Raw genomic sequence first — 12,278 nt, forward strand, 5'->3', positions numbered from 1 at the left:
GGAATATTTTGTACTACATGCAAGTGAAAAACAATCTGGAAGGAGCAAAAAAGATATTTATTCTAATATTACTCAAGGAAGGAATATCTCTCGTACCAGTTTTATGAATGGAAGTTTCTTTAAGAAGATGCATATCGGTCAACACATGTAGAACCTTGATCCATTAATTTCAAAAGAAATATACAAGAAGTTTAAATTTTAAGGAAGGTTGCTCAGACACAGGAAAAAAAAAAGCAGTCAAACTCCTGCAAGATAATCAGATTGATGAAAGGTGATCTGTCACTAATGAGAGTATAGGACTCTGCTACAAAAACATGACAGGTGCAAGCACTTGGTTTCCAGCCACCTGCAAGTTTGTATGTATGCTGCCTTCCTAATTAAAATATACATGTTGCATTTCAGTCAGTCCGTATCAGGCCTCTGAAGATTGCTTAGCAATAAAGCCGACACCTGTCAGGATTTACAACTGTTCTCATTTCTTCCTGTGGCTTTTGATGCATAAAACTCGCTTATCAAGAAAGATTATTATCATAAATGAGTGTATGTGTGCATCTGTCAGTCATACACATGCTCATATAAATTTAGGTGAGCAGGATGTAAATGCATGCTGCTCATATAAATTGGCTTACTTACATAACTCGAATTGTTTTAGTTCATTTACACCAATAATCTATATGACATTTCTTCTACTCACGAAATTTCAGTGAATGATATTGATGTAATTTTGTAGAGGCCAAAAACCACTGAAATAAGATTAGAATAAGAATGTTTCCATCTAGTACTCACAGAAAGTGATTTGCAGGGCCAAAATTATGGCGACTATTCACAATGTCACAAGACTTAACGAAGGTCTTCTCCGGAAAGAAGCGACTATAAAAGCAAGAGGCCGACTTCCACCGGCAGACACTCACTCACAAGTGGCCACTGTGAACACCCACAAGCAACAATGAAGTTCCTGGTCAGTATATCAAAAAGGGAAGACCTTAACTCATTGCAAAAAGAATTTCATCCCAAACAAGAGAAAATTTTCACATTCATGGTGGAATAGAGGAAAAAATAATACATGCAAATAATTCTCTCATGTATAATCGAAACGATCTACAGAGTATAGTCTTGCTTTTTAGAATGAAGATATTAAGTTAATATCTTAATATTATGACGCCAATGCATACTACCACTTTCCTTTTTCGTGTTCGGATTAAATTAATTTTATACATAACAACGATATATAATTACTTTAGAATTTCTAGCTTAAAATATCTTGTAATTTTCAGTTTAAAGAAACAAAGAATAGAAATTTCTGCTAATTTTAACAGGGCTCCCTGAAAATTATCTATAATAATTCTCCTGAACAAATGTCAATGACGTGAAATGTGTTAAAGTTCCTTTAATTGCATCAGGCAATTGTGCTCTTGGCGGCTTCCGCTTGCGCTACTGAGATTGAGAAGCGAGAGGCGGATCCATCCCACGGTTATTATAGTCCTTCCTATGGCTATGGTTATGGCTACCCCTATGGGTACCGTAGCTACTACCCGGCAAGCTACAGTTACGTGCACCGCCATCACAAGAGGTCTGCTGATCCAGCGCCAGAGGCTGAGGCTTCCTACTACTATGGACACTACCCTGTCTACCGTCCTCATGGTCACCACTACGCAAAGAGGTCTGCCGAGCCTTCCCATGTCTATGGCTACTATGGCTATCCTCGTCCATACTATTACAAGCCTTCCTACTACTATGGTTAAGGAGGAAGGTTACCCCTGATTTCCCTGGAGCATAAATGTGGATTTTCTGTTGTTGCTAGTCACGAGTGATTTCAATAAAGAAATACAATACAAACTAACACTGCAAATTGAATATGGGTTTTCTTCTCAATCCTCACATAGATTGGAGAAATATGATCCTAGAGTCCTATAAACAAAGTACTTCATGAACTAAAACTCTCTAGCATAATACTTTTAAATGCTTATTGAAGTTAGCATTACAAACCACATTTTTTTCTAATAATTTTTACAAATTATTTTCAGTAATAGAGGTAAAACTGCCTTTGATCAGTTTTCGTTCCCCAAAAAACCGGTTATATTGGCAGTATTTACTTGATGAAATAAAAGATGTTAAGAATCTCAAATTTAAATATAGGAACGAAAACATATTTCCTCACCACAATAACCATAACTGTTACTTTCCATACTGTTAGAAATGACTATATACTTTACTATCTTTAATGTTATCATTCACTGTTACTGATGTTGCTAGTTCACAAAGTTCTGGAGAACGAAAGCAAAAAGCCAAAGTAATATTTTCATTTTGTTCTTCCAGAGTGTTACGCTAGATTTATCTCAAATATATCTCATTCAAGACAACATCTTGACTTCTGAGTTTACAAAGCAAGTCTGTACTGAAGCCACATACGTTCATCATCTTTTAGCCAATAACTTTTCTTTTTACATATTTGAATTAGGCCAAAGCATTTCCCATTTTAGAAATAGGTTAGAATTAGGAAGTGTTAGCTAAGGTGTTTCGGAATTTCAGTAACAGTGTGTGGGGCACGAAGTTCAAATGTAAAAACTATGAATAAAGTAGGTTGTATTAAGAGTATTATTTGGCCAAAGGGTTACAAGTACTACAGTAGAAAAAAGACAGAGACCAGTTTATGACAGACACTTTACTGTCTCTGACAAAAAGGGATGATGAAGGCCATTTTCACTGAATGACATTATAAGATACCGTATGTGATCTTGAAATGGTGTGGCTAATGACAATAAATTGAGGAAAAAGGATCCATATGTGCAAACCTAGTCTTTTCTCCAATTACATTTTTGATAAACGTCATTCTTCTTACTCTTTCATGCACTGCAGCTCTGGCTCCTAAATGAGGAAATAAAAACAGACTAAGCATATAGCTGATATCTGTCCCAGTAACAACACACAAACAGATTTTACAAATTCTAGCACTCACAAAATCCCTTATTGAATCATTGAATAGATTACATTTTTCTTTGACGCTATTAAAACCTCCCCAGCGTTCAACCATAACAAAGAAAAGGCATTATCTGAAATCATACCTGCAAAGCGCTGCATGCGTCTTGGATTGGTACAGACAATTTTCCTTGCTGCTGATTCTGTACTCGAAGCTCTATGTGGACGATAACTCCACCTAAACCCAGATGCTTTCGCTAATGGGGCTGAACCAAAGGTTTACAGATGTTGGTGCATTATAGACAGTATTATCACATCATCACTGTAGAATCTTGTAACAGCAGTAAAGGCAGCAGAGCTAGCACGCCAACCAGAAGTGTTAGTAGGGCTAATGGCAGGGACAGTAGCAGAGGCAGTATTTGAGTGGACAGAGCAGGCAGTATCAGACGGACCAACAGAGGCAGTACTTGAGGGACTGGAAGAGGCAGCTAGAGAGGCCACCAGAAGTAGAATGAGAATGTTCAGCAGAGGCAGCATCGATAGGGCCAGCAAAAACAGTAGGATAAGTGTCCACCTTGCGTGGTGTAAACTTCAAACTTGGGAAAAATGGCTTACCATAGGTAGACATTTGCCATTGTTTGTGAGATGGTCTTCCCTCCTAATTGACACTGGTGTCAGATTTATCACATGAAGCAACATAATTTATGTCTTCATTACTGTCAAACAGTATTTATCATTTTACATAATCATCCTTCTCATCATCACTAGCAGCATTTTTAAAGTCGTCTACCTCACTTCCATCAGTATTATCGCTCCATCTAATGATAGAGAACTGTAGTTTTCATCATCTGAGAAAGTGATCCAGAAAAGACTCTTTGGTGGTGTTTCTTGTCCATTGTCTATTCTGTAATAAATCAAACTATGAACTAATGTGCTTTACTCAAAATCAGTGTAACAACTGACCCCCAGCAATGTGTTAAGTAGTAAACTATAATCAACTACTTTACCGAACACACACACATCAATTAAAATTCTCCCTGTGCATAAGTTATTTTCAAGATATAGCAAACTGGATATTGAACAATATTTGTTATTTAATAATTTAATATTTGTAAACATGAAAAATGAAATGTCTCTATGTAGACAAATAACATGCTCATATATGGATATATATATGTATATATATATATATGATTATAATCACTTTAGCACGTGATTCATTTATCACACATATCCACAGGTGAAAAATAAGAGACAGGGTGTAGGTCCTGACCGGTTTCGGCTTTATTTTCAAGCCATTGACAGTCCTTTGTCAATGGCTTGAAAATAAAGCCGAAACCGGTCAGGACCTACACCCTGACACCCTGTCTCTTATTTTTCACCTGTGGATATGTGTGATATATATATATATATATATATATATATATATATATATATATATATATATATAGTTATGTGTGTGTGTGTATATATATATATATATATATATATATATATATATATATATATATATACATACACATAACACGCTATATATAATATATATATATATATATATATATATATATATATATATATATATATATATATATATATAGAATTATGGAATCGGCCTCTTGCTTTTATAGTCGCCTCTTTCCGAAGAGGACCTTCGTTAACGACGTGACATTGGGAGCAGTCACCAGAATTTTGGTCCGGAAATGCAAATCAATACTGAATGATATAATTCTTATTCATAATTTTTTAAAGGGTTTTGGCTCTTACAATATTTGTTATACCTTTCACTGAAATTTTATGCATAAATAAATAATTGTAAAAATTACTATTTTAAACTTAAATAAAACAGTTTGAGTTATTTCTGTAAGGGGGCCAGTGTATATAAACATCATATATGTATTTATTTATGTACTAATATATACAGACAGACAGGCAGGCAGACAGTCAGAGAAAACACATACAAACACATACACACGCACACACACACACACACACACACATATATATATATATATATATGTGTGTGTGTGTGTGTGTGTGTGTCTGACTGTCTGCCTTCCTGTCTGTCTGTATATATTAGTACATAAATAAATACATTTATGATGTTTATATACACTGGCCCACTTACAGAAATAACTCAAACTGTTTTATTTAATTTTAAAACAGTAATTTTTACAATTATTTCTTTATGCAAAATATTTCAGTTAAAGGTATAAAAAATATTGTAAGAGCCAAAACCCTTTAAAAAATTATGAATAAGAATTATATCATTCAGTATTGATTTGCATTTCCGGACCAAAATTCTGGTGACTGCTCCCAATGTCACGTCGTTAACGAAGGTCCTCTTCGGAAAGAAGCGACTATAAAGGCAAAGGCCGACTTCCATCGGCAGACACTCACTCACAAGTGGCCACTGTGAACACCCACGAGCAACAATGAAGTTCCTGGTCAGTATATAAAAAAGGGAAGACCTTAACTCATTGCAAACAGAATTTCATCCCAAACAAGAGACAATTTTCACTCTCATGGTTGAATAGAGGAAAAAAAAATACATGCTAATAATAAGCTCTCTCTGTCTCTGTCTCTGTCTGTCTGTCTCTCTCAAAAGTTTTCTCGATATACAATATACACTGTACTTATCCATCATCATTTTTTATTAAAATGATCTGCAGTTCATAGACTTGCTTTTTAGAATTCCATGATTCAGTCATTATTTAAATATTATGAAGCCGATGCATAGTTCCAGTTAATTCTTTTATACATGGTAACAACACATAATTTACTTTGGAATATTTCGTGTTTGAAATACTTTCTCATTTGCAGTTTAAAGATTGAAGGAATAGAAATCTATAAAGATTTCATAGAGCACCCTTAACAATTATCTATTAATCTCTTGAACAAATGTGAATGATGTGAAATGTTTAAAATTCCTTTTAATTACATCAGGCAATTGTGCTCTTGGCTGTTTCCGCTTGCGCTACTGAGATTGAGAAGCGAGAGGCAGATCCATCCCACGGCTATTATAGTCCTTCCTATGGCTATGGTTATGGCTACCCCTATGGGTACCGTAGCTACTACCCGGTAAGCTACAGTTACGTGCACCGCCATCACAAGAGGTCTGCTGATCCAGCGCCAGAGGCTGAGGCTTCCTACTACTATGGATACTACCCTGTCTACCATCCTCATGGTCACCACTACGCAAAGAGGTCTGCTGAGCCTTCCCATGTCTATGGCTACTATGGCTATCCTCGTCCATACTATTACAACCCTTCCTACTACTATGGTTAAGGAGGAAGGTTACCCCTGATTTCCCTGGAGCATAAATGTGGATTTTCTGCTGTTGCTAGTCACGAGTGATTTCAATAAAGAAATACAATACAAACTAACACTGCAAATTGAATATGGGTTTTCTTCTCAATCCTCACATAGACTGGAGAAATATGATCCTATCCGTCGTATAAACATAGCTCTTCATGAAGCAAAACTCTCTTGCATAATAGTAATTTTAAACGCTTATTGATGTAAGCATTACAAGCCATAATTTTTCTCTAATCATTTTTACAATATTATTTTCAGTAACAGAAGTAAAACTGTGTATGATCAATTTTCGTTCCACAAAAACCCATTTATATTTGGTGTATTTACTTGATGAAGTAACAGATGTTAAGAAATCTGAAATTTAAATCTTTGGACGAAAAGATATTTCCTCACCACAATAACCTATACCGCTACTTTCCATATTATTAGAAATGACTATATCCTTTATTATTTTTAATATTATTTCTTAATAAGTTACTGATATTGTTAGGTCACAAAGAATTTTCGGAGAACGAAAGCAAAAAGCCAAAGTAAAATTTTTTCTTTGTTGTTCGTGAGTGCCACATTCAGTTTTAGAAATAGGCTAGAACTATGAAGTGTTAGCTAGAGTGTTTCGAAATTTCAGTAACAGCCTGTGGGGCACAAACTTCAAAAAAAAAAAAAAAAATGAGTAATATGGATTGTAGTGAGATTAATATTTGATCAAAGGATTACAAGTACTACATTAGAAGAAAAACAGAGGCTGGTTTATGACAGACACTATACTGTCTGTGAAAGAATATCAAGGTAAAGGCCATTCTTATTGCATGACATTACAAGATACCATATGTGATCTAATAATGATGTGGTTAATGGAAATACTCAAAAGAAAAAGGAAACTTATATGCAAACATAGTCTGTTCTGCTATTACATTATGGATGAACTTTATTCTTCTTACTCTTCCATACACTGGGTCCTAAACGAGTAAATAAAAACAGTCTAAGAATATAGTTGATACCTGTCCCAGTAAAAAACAGTTATATAATTTTGGAAATTTCGTGGATGTTATTGACTGAAATATTCCAACACTCACAAAATCCCTTATTGAATCACTGAATAGATTAAATTTTTCTTTGATACTATTAAAACCTCCCCAGAGTTTAGCCATAACAAAGAAACATTATCTGAAATCATACCTGCAAAGAGCTGCATGCGTCCTGGATTGGTACAGACAATTTTCCTTGCTGCTGAATCTGTACTCGAAGCTCTATGTGGACGATAACTCCACCTAAACCCAGATGCTTTCGCTAATGTGGCTGAGCCAAAAGTTCGTAGATGCTGGTGCATTATAGACAGTATCATCACTGTAGGATTCTTGTAACAACAGTAAAGGCAGGAGAGCTAGCACGCCCACCAAAAGTGCTAGTAGTGTTACTGGGAGGGACAGGAGCAGAGGCAGTATTTGAGTGGACAGAGCAGGCAGTATCAGACGGACCAACAGAGGTGGTACTTGAGGGACTGGAAGAGGCAGCTAGAGAGGCCACCAGAAGTAGAATGAGAATGTTCAGCAGAGGCAGCATCGATGGGGCCAGCAAAGACAGTAAGATAAGTGTCCACCTTGCTTGGTGTAAACTTCAAACTTGGGAGAAATGGCTTACCATAGGTAGACATTTGCCATTGTTTGTGAGATGGTCATCCCTCATAATTGTTACTGGTGTCTGATTCATCACATGAAGCAACATAATTTATATCCTCATTACTGTCAAACAGTATATCTCAATTTACATAATCATCCCTCTCATCATCACTTGCAACCTTTTCTAAGTCGTCTGTCTTATTTTCATCGCTATTATTACCCCTAATAATGATAGAGAACAGTAGTATTCATCATCTGAGAAAGTGATCCAGAAAAGACTCTTTGCTGTTGTTTCTTGTCCATTTTTTATTCTGTAATAAATCACACTTTACACTACTGTGGGTCACTCACAATCTTTCAAAAACTTTATAGGAAAACCAAGAGTTTTACACAAGAGTTGCTCGTAACCTTGAATGTTTTCTTTCACAGTTAAATAAAAACACAAATTCTTTAAAATTATTTATTTGTATGAAAGTTAAGATTACGAAATGGCATAGATACAACTCCGATGGCTGAAGTCCTGTTCCCAATCGCTAATCATAAATTGACAACTACTGCTTGTGGTGGAAAGACCTTCACTCATGGAAATTTTTGAAAACATATGGATTCTGAAAACAACAACAACAGTCTATCATTATCGAGTCCAACAATATTTAATAAAATAGACTATCCTCTTGAAAAAAATTGTGTATATCATTGACAAACTTAACACTGAAATGACCTAAATCAGCTGCGTGAAAGAACCAGAAATTGAATCAGTCTTTTCCACTAAACCACTGTCCTCCTTAACAATTAGCAACTGCCTAAACATCAAAGAGCAATTACACAAATGGTAATAACAAAGTTTCAAAAAATATACACCTTTATAGATAGCAATATCAACACAAGAATCCATAGAAAATTTACAGGTTCTGAAAGCGTGGTAATAATTAAGAAAAATTAAAAACCCCCTAACCTAAGCTTTACCATACGCCACAAATCGTAGGAAACTTACTGGGCAGGAAAGGTTCAACCATTGACTCCATAGAAGTGTTGATGACGTAGGCTTCAAAGACGACGACGGAAGAGGCAGAGACAGGTGGGTCGGCAAGAATACGTTACATAGTTAATGTAGATGCTTCTTCAATACACAAAGCATTCTCTTACGAGGGAGTAGAGTTCACCAGTTATCTTCAAATGTTATCCAGTGGTTCCAAGTTGGAACCTGAGCTTGAACTGCTTTTTCTGCTTCGTTGCGGGTCGAGGTAGACATTTTTTTCTCCTCCAAGAATCGCGAAATGCAAAGGCCGTCGTCCTTCCATAAAAAATCAAGGATGAGGAGGACGAACTGAAACAGGTAAAAGAGCCAGCAGAGCCGTCTAGGTGTTGCGCAATCCTTTAAACTCCCATGTTCCTTTTCGAATTTGTTTAGTATGGCACGGGGGTTTAAAGGACTACTTAGTATGCAAATAATAAACAAATAAATTGTCTATAAAATCTTAAACACAATCAGTGTAACACCTGACCTGACCCCCAGCACTGTGTTAAGTAGCAAACTAGAATCATCCATTTTACCGACTGCACACATCAATTAAAATTCCCCTTGTATATATGTTCTTTTCAATATATAGCAATTGGATATTGAACGATATTTGTTACTTGAGAACTTAATATTCGATAACAAAATATGTCACTGTGTAGGCAAATAACATACTCATATATATATATATATATATATTATATATATATATAATATATATATATATATATATATATATATATGTGTGTGTGTGTGTGTGTGTGTGTGTGTATGTGTGTGTGTGTGTTGTCTGACCGTCTGCCTGCCTGTGTGTCTGTATGTATGTAGTGCATATATAAATCCATATATGATGTTTATACAAATCTGGCCCACTTATAATATAACTCTAACTGTTTTATTTAAGTTTAAAACAGTAATTTTTAAACAACTATTACTTTACGCATGAAACAATTTCAATGAAAGGTATGAAATTAGTGTAAAAGCAACAAAACCCTTGAAAAAACAAAATTTAAAATAAGAATGACCTCATCCCAGTAATGATATGCATCTGCGGCACCAAAAATTCTGGTGACTGATCCCACAATGTCACGTCGTTAATGAAGGTCTAAAAATCTCGGAAAAAAGAAATGACTATAAAAAAAAAGGCAAAAAGCAAGAGTCCAACTGTGCAATCGGCAGACACTCACTCACAAGTGGCCACTGTGAACATCCACGAGCAAACAATGAAGTTTCCTTGGTCCAGTATATTACAAAGTGAAGAATGTTAATAATTGGAAACAGACTTTCATCCCAAACAAGAGACAATTTTTACTTTCATGGTTGAAAAGAGGAAAATTTAATACATGTTGAAAAGCTCTCTCTCTCTCTCTCTCTCTCTCTCTCTCTCTCTCTCTCTCTCTCTCTCTCTCTCAAAAGTTTGCACGATATACAATAGACACTGTACTCATGTATATTCTTATCGGATCGAAATGATCTGCAGAGTATAGACTTTCTCTTTAGAATGAAAAGATTCTGTTATCATCTTAATATTGTGAAGCTTATTAATACTATCTCTTTCCTTGTCACGTGTTAGGATGTCATAAATTTCATACATAATAACTCTGGAATTTCTAGCTTAAAATATCCTCTCATTTCCAGTTTAAAGAAACAAGGGTTAGAAAATTTCTTCTAATTTTAACAGGGGATCCTTAACAGTTATTTATAATGCTTTATGATATAAACTTTGATTGGGTTTTTTAATATTTATAATTAGTTGATAGATAATGGTGGTGAAAGTTTCCAAAATTTGCATAGAAAGGTATAAAAAACAAAAAGATACTCGTAAAAAATACCTTTTTGCTTCTATTAAAGAAAAGTTTTGTGTACAATTCCTTAAAACACAATAAATAAACACTGCAATTTTCATTACGATAGCTTACGATAATATAACCCCCTTGTTCGGTACCATGGAATTTGTAGCTTAAAATATCTTCTCATTTTCAGTTTAAAGAAACAAGGAATAGAAATTTCTTCTAATTTTGACAGGGGTATCCTTAATCATTATTTATAATAATTCTCTTGAATAAATGTGAATAATGTGAAATGTTTAAGATTCCTTTTAATTTCATCAGGCAATTGTGCTCTTGGCGGCTTCCGCTTGCGCTACTGAGATTGAGAAGCGAGAGGCGGATCCATCCCACGGCTATTATAGTCCTTCCTATGGCTATGGTTATGGCTACCCCTATGGGTACCGTAGCTACTACCCGGTAAGCTACAGTTACGTGCACCGCCATCACAAGAGGTCTGCTGATCCAGCGCCAGAGGCTGAGGCTTCCTACTACTATGGATACTACCCTGTCTACCATCCTCATGGTCACCACTACGCAAAGAGGTCTGCTGAGCCTTCCCATGTCTATGGCTACTATGGCTATCCTCGTCCATACTATTACAAGCCTTCCTACTACTATGGTTAAGGAGGAAGGTTACCCCTGATTTCCCTGGAGCATAAATGTGGATTTTCTGTTGTTGCTAGTCACGAGTGATTTAAATAAATAAATACTTTACAAACTAATACTGCAAATGAAATATGGTTTTTCTTCTCAATCCTCACATAGATTGGAGAAATATGATCCTAACCGTCTTATAAACATAGCTCTTCATGAAGCAAAACTCTCTTGCATAATAGTAATTTTAAACGCTTATTGATGTAAGCATTACAAGCCATAATTTTTCTCTAATCATTTTTACAATATTATTTTCAGTAACAGAAGTAAAACTGTGTATGATCAATTTTCGTTCCTCAAAAACACGGTTATATTTGCTGTACTTACTTGATGAAGTAACAGATGTTAACAAATCTGAAATTTAAATCTTTGGACGAAAAGATATTTCCTCACCACAATAACATATACTGCTACTTTCCTCACTGTTAGAAAGGACTATACCTTTCATTATCTTTAATGTTACCATTCACTATGTTACTGATGTTGTTAGTTAACAAAGAAGTTCCGGAGAACAAAAGTAAAAAGCCAAAGTGATATTTTAATTTGGGAGTGTCACATTAGAATGATCTTATATATAATGCATTCAAGCCAATATCTTGCCACTTCTGAGTTTGATGAAGAAGTCTGTGTTGAAGCCACATATGTTCATCATCTTTTAGCCCATAACGTGACACTAATTAACAGAAACATTAATTAAATCAACAAGATCTTAGAATAATAAAGTCTACATCATAATATTATGATATGCACCTGAAACGAAATTTACCTTTATTTATCTGAATTGGGCGAAACCATATTCAGTTTTAGAAATAGGCTAAAACTATGAAGTGTTAGCAAAGTGTTTCGCAATTCCAGTAACAGGCTGTTGGGCAAAAACTTCAAAATATAAACAAATATGAATAAGATGGATTGTATTAAGAGTATATTTTG

General features: G+C 35.1%; 1 protein-coding gene and 1 long non-coding RNA gene across 3 annotated transcripts; both read left to right on the forward strand.

Annotated features, from left to right (window-relative positions):
- The first annotated feature begins 896 nt into the window (after positions 1 to 896).
- LOC135218312 (uncharacterized) lies at positions 897 to 1,854 on the forward strand. The gene is made up of 2 exons (XR_010315284.1): positions 897 to 958; positions 1,401 to 1,854. It is a non-coding gene; the product is annotated as an uncharacterized LOC135218312 (long non-coding RNA).
- Positions 1,855 to 5,258: 3,404 nt separating this feature from the next.
- LOC135217937 (uncharacterized) lies at positions 5,259 to 11,395 on the forward strand. 2 transcript variants are annotated; one of them, XM_064254038.1, is made up of 2 exons: positions 5,259 to 5,360; positions 5,860 to 6,313. In XM_064254038.1, exons 1-2 carry the CDS (start codon positions 5,349 to 5,351, stop codon positions 6,199 to 6,201), a joined length of 354 nt encoding a protein of 117 aa, XP_064110108.1. In that variant the 5' UTR covers positions 5,259 to 5,348; the 3' UTR covers positions 6,202 to 6,313. The 2 variants fall into 2 exon arrangements, with proteins under 2 accessions (XP_064110108.1, XP_064110109.1); XM_064254039.1 differs by lacking the exon at positions 5,860 to 6,313 and adding an exon at positions 10,977 to 11,395 and having other exon boundaries at positions 5,270 to 5,360.
- The last annotated feature ends 883 nt before the right edge of the window (positions 11,396 to 12,278 follow it).

Source organism: Macrobrachium nipponense, chromosome 9 (assembly GCF_015104395.2).
Source record: "Macrobrachium nipponense isolate FS-2020 chromosome 9, ASM1510439v2, whole genome shotgun sequence".
In the NCBI taxonomy this organism is placed as follows: Eukaryota; Metazoa; Arthropoda; class Malacostraca; order Decapoda; family Palaemonidae; genus Macrobrachium; species Macrobrachium nipponense.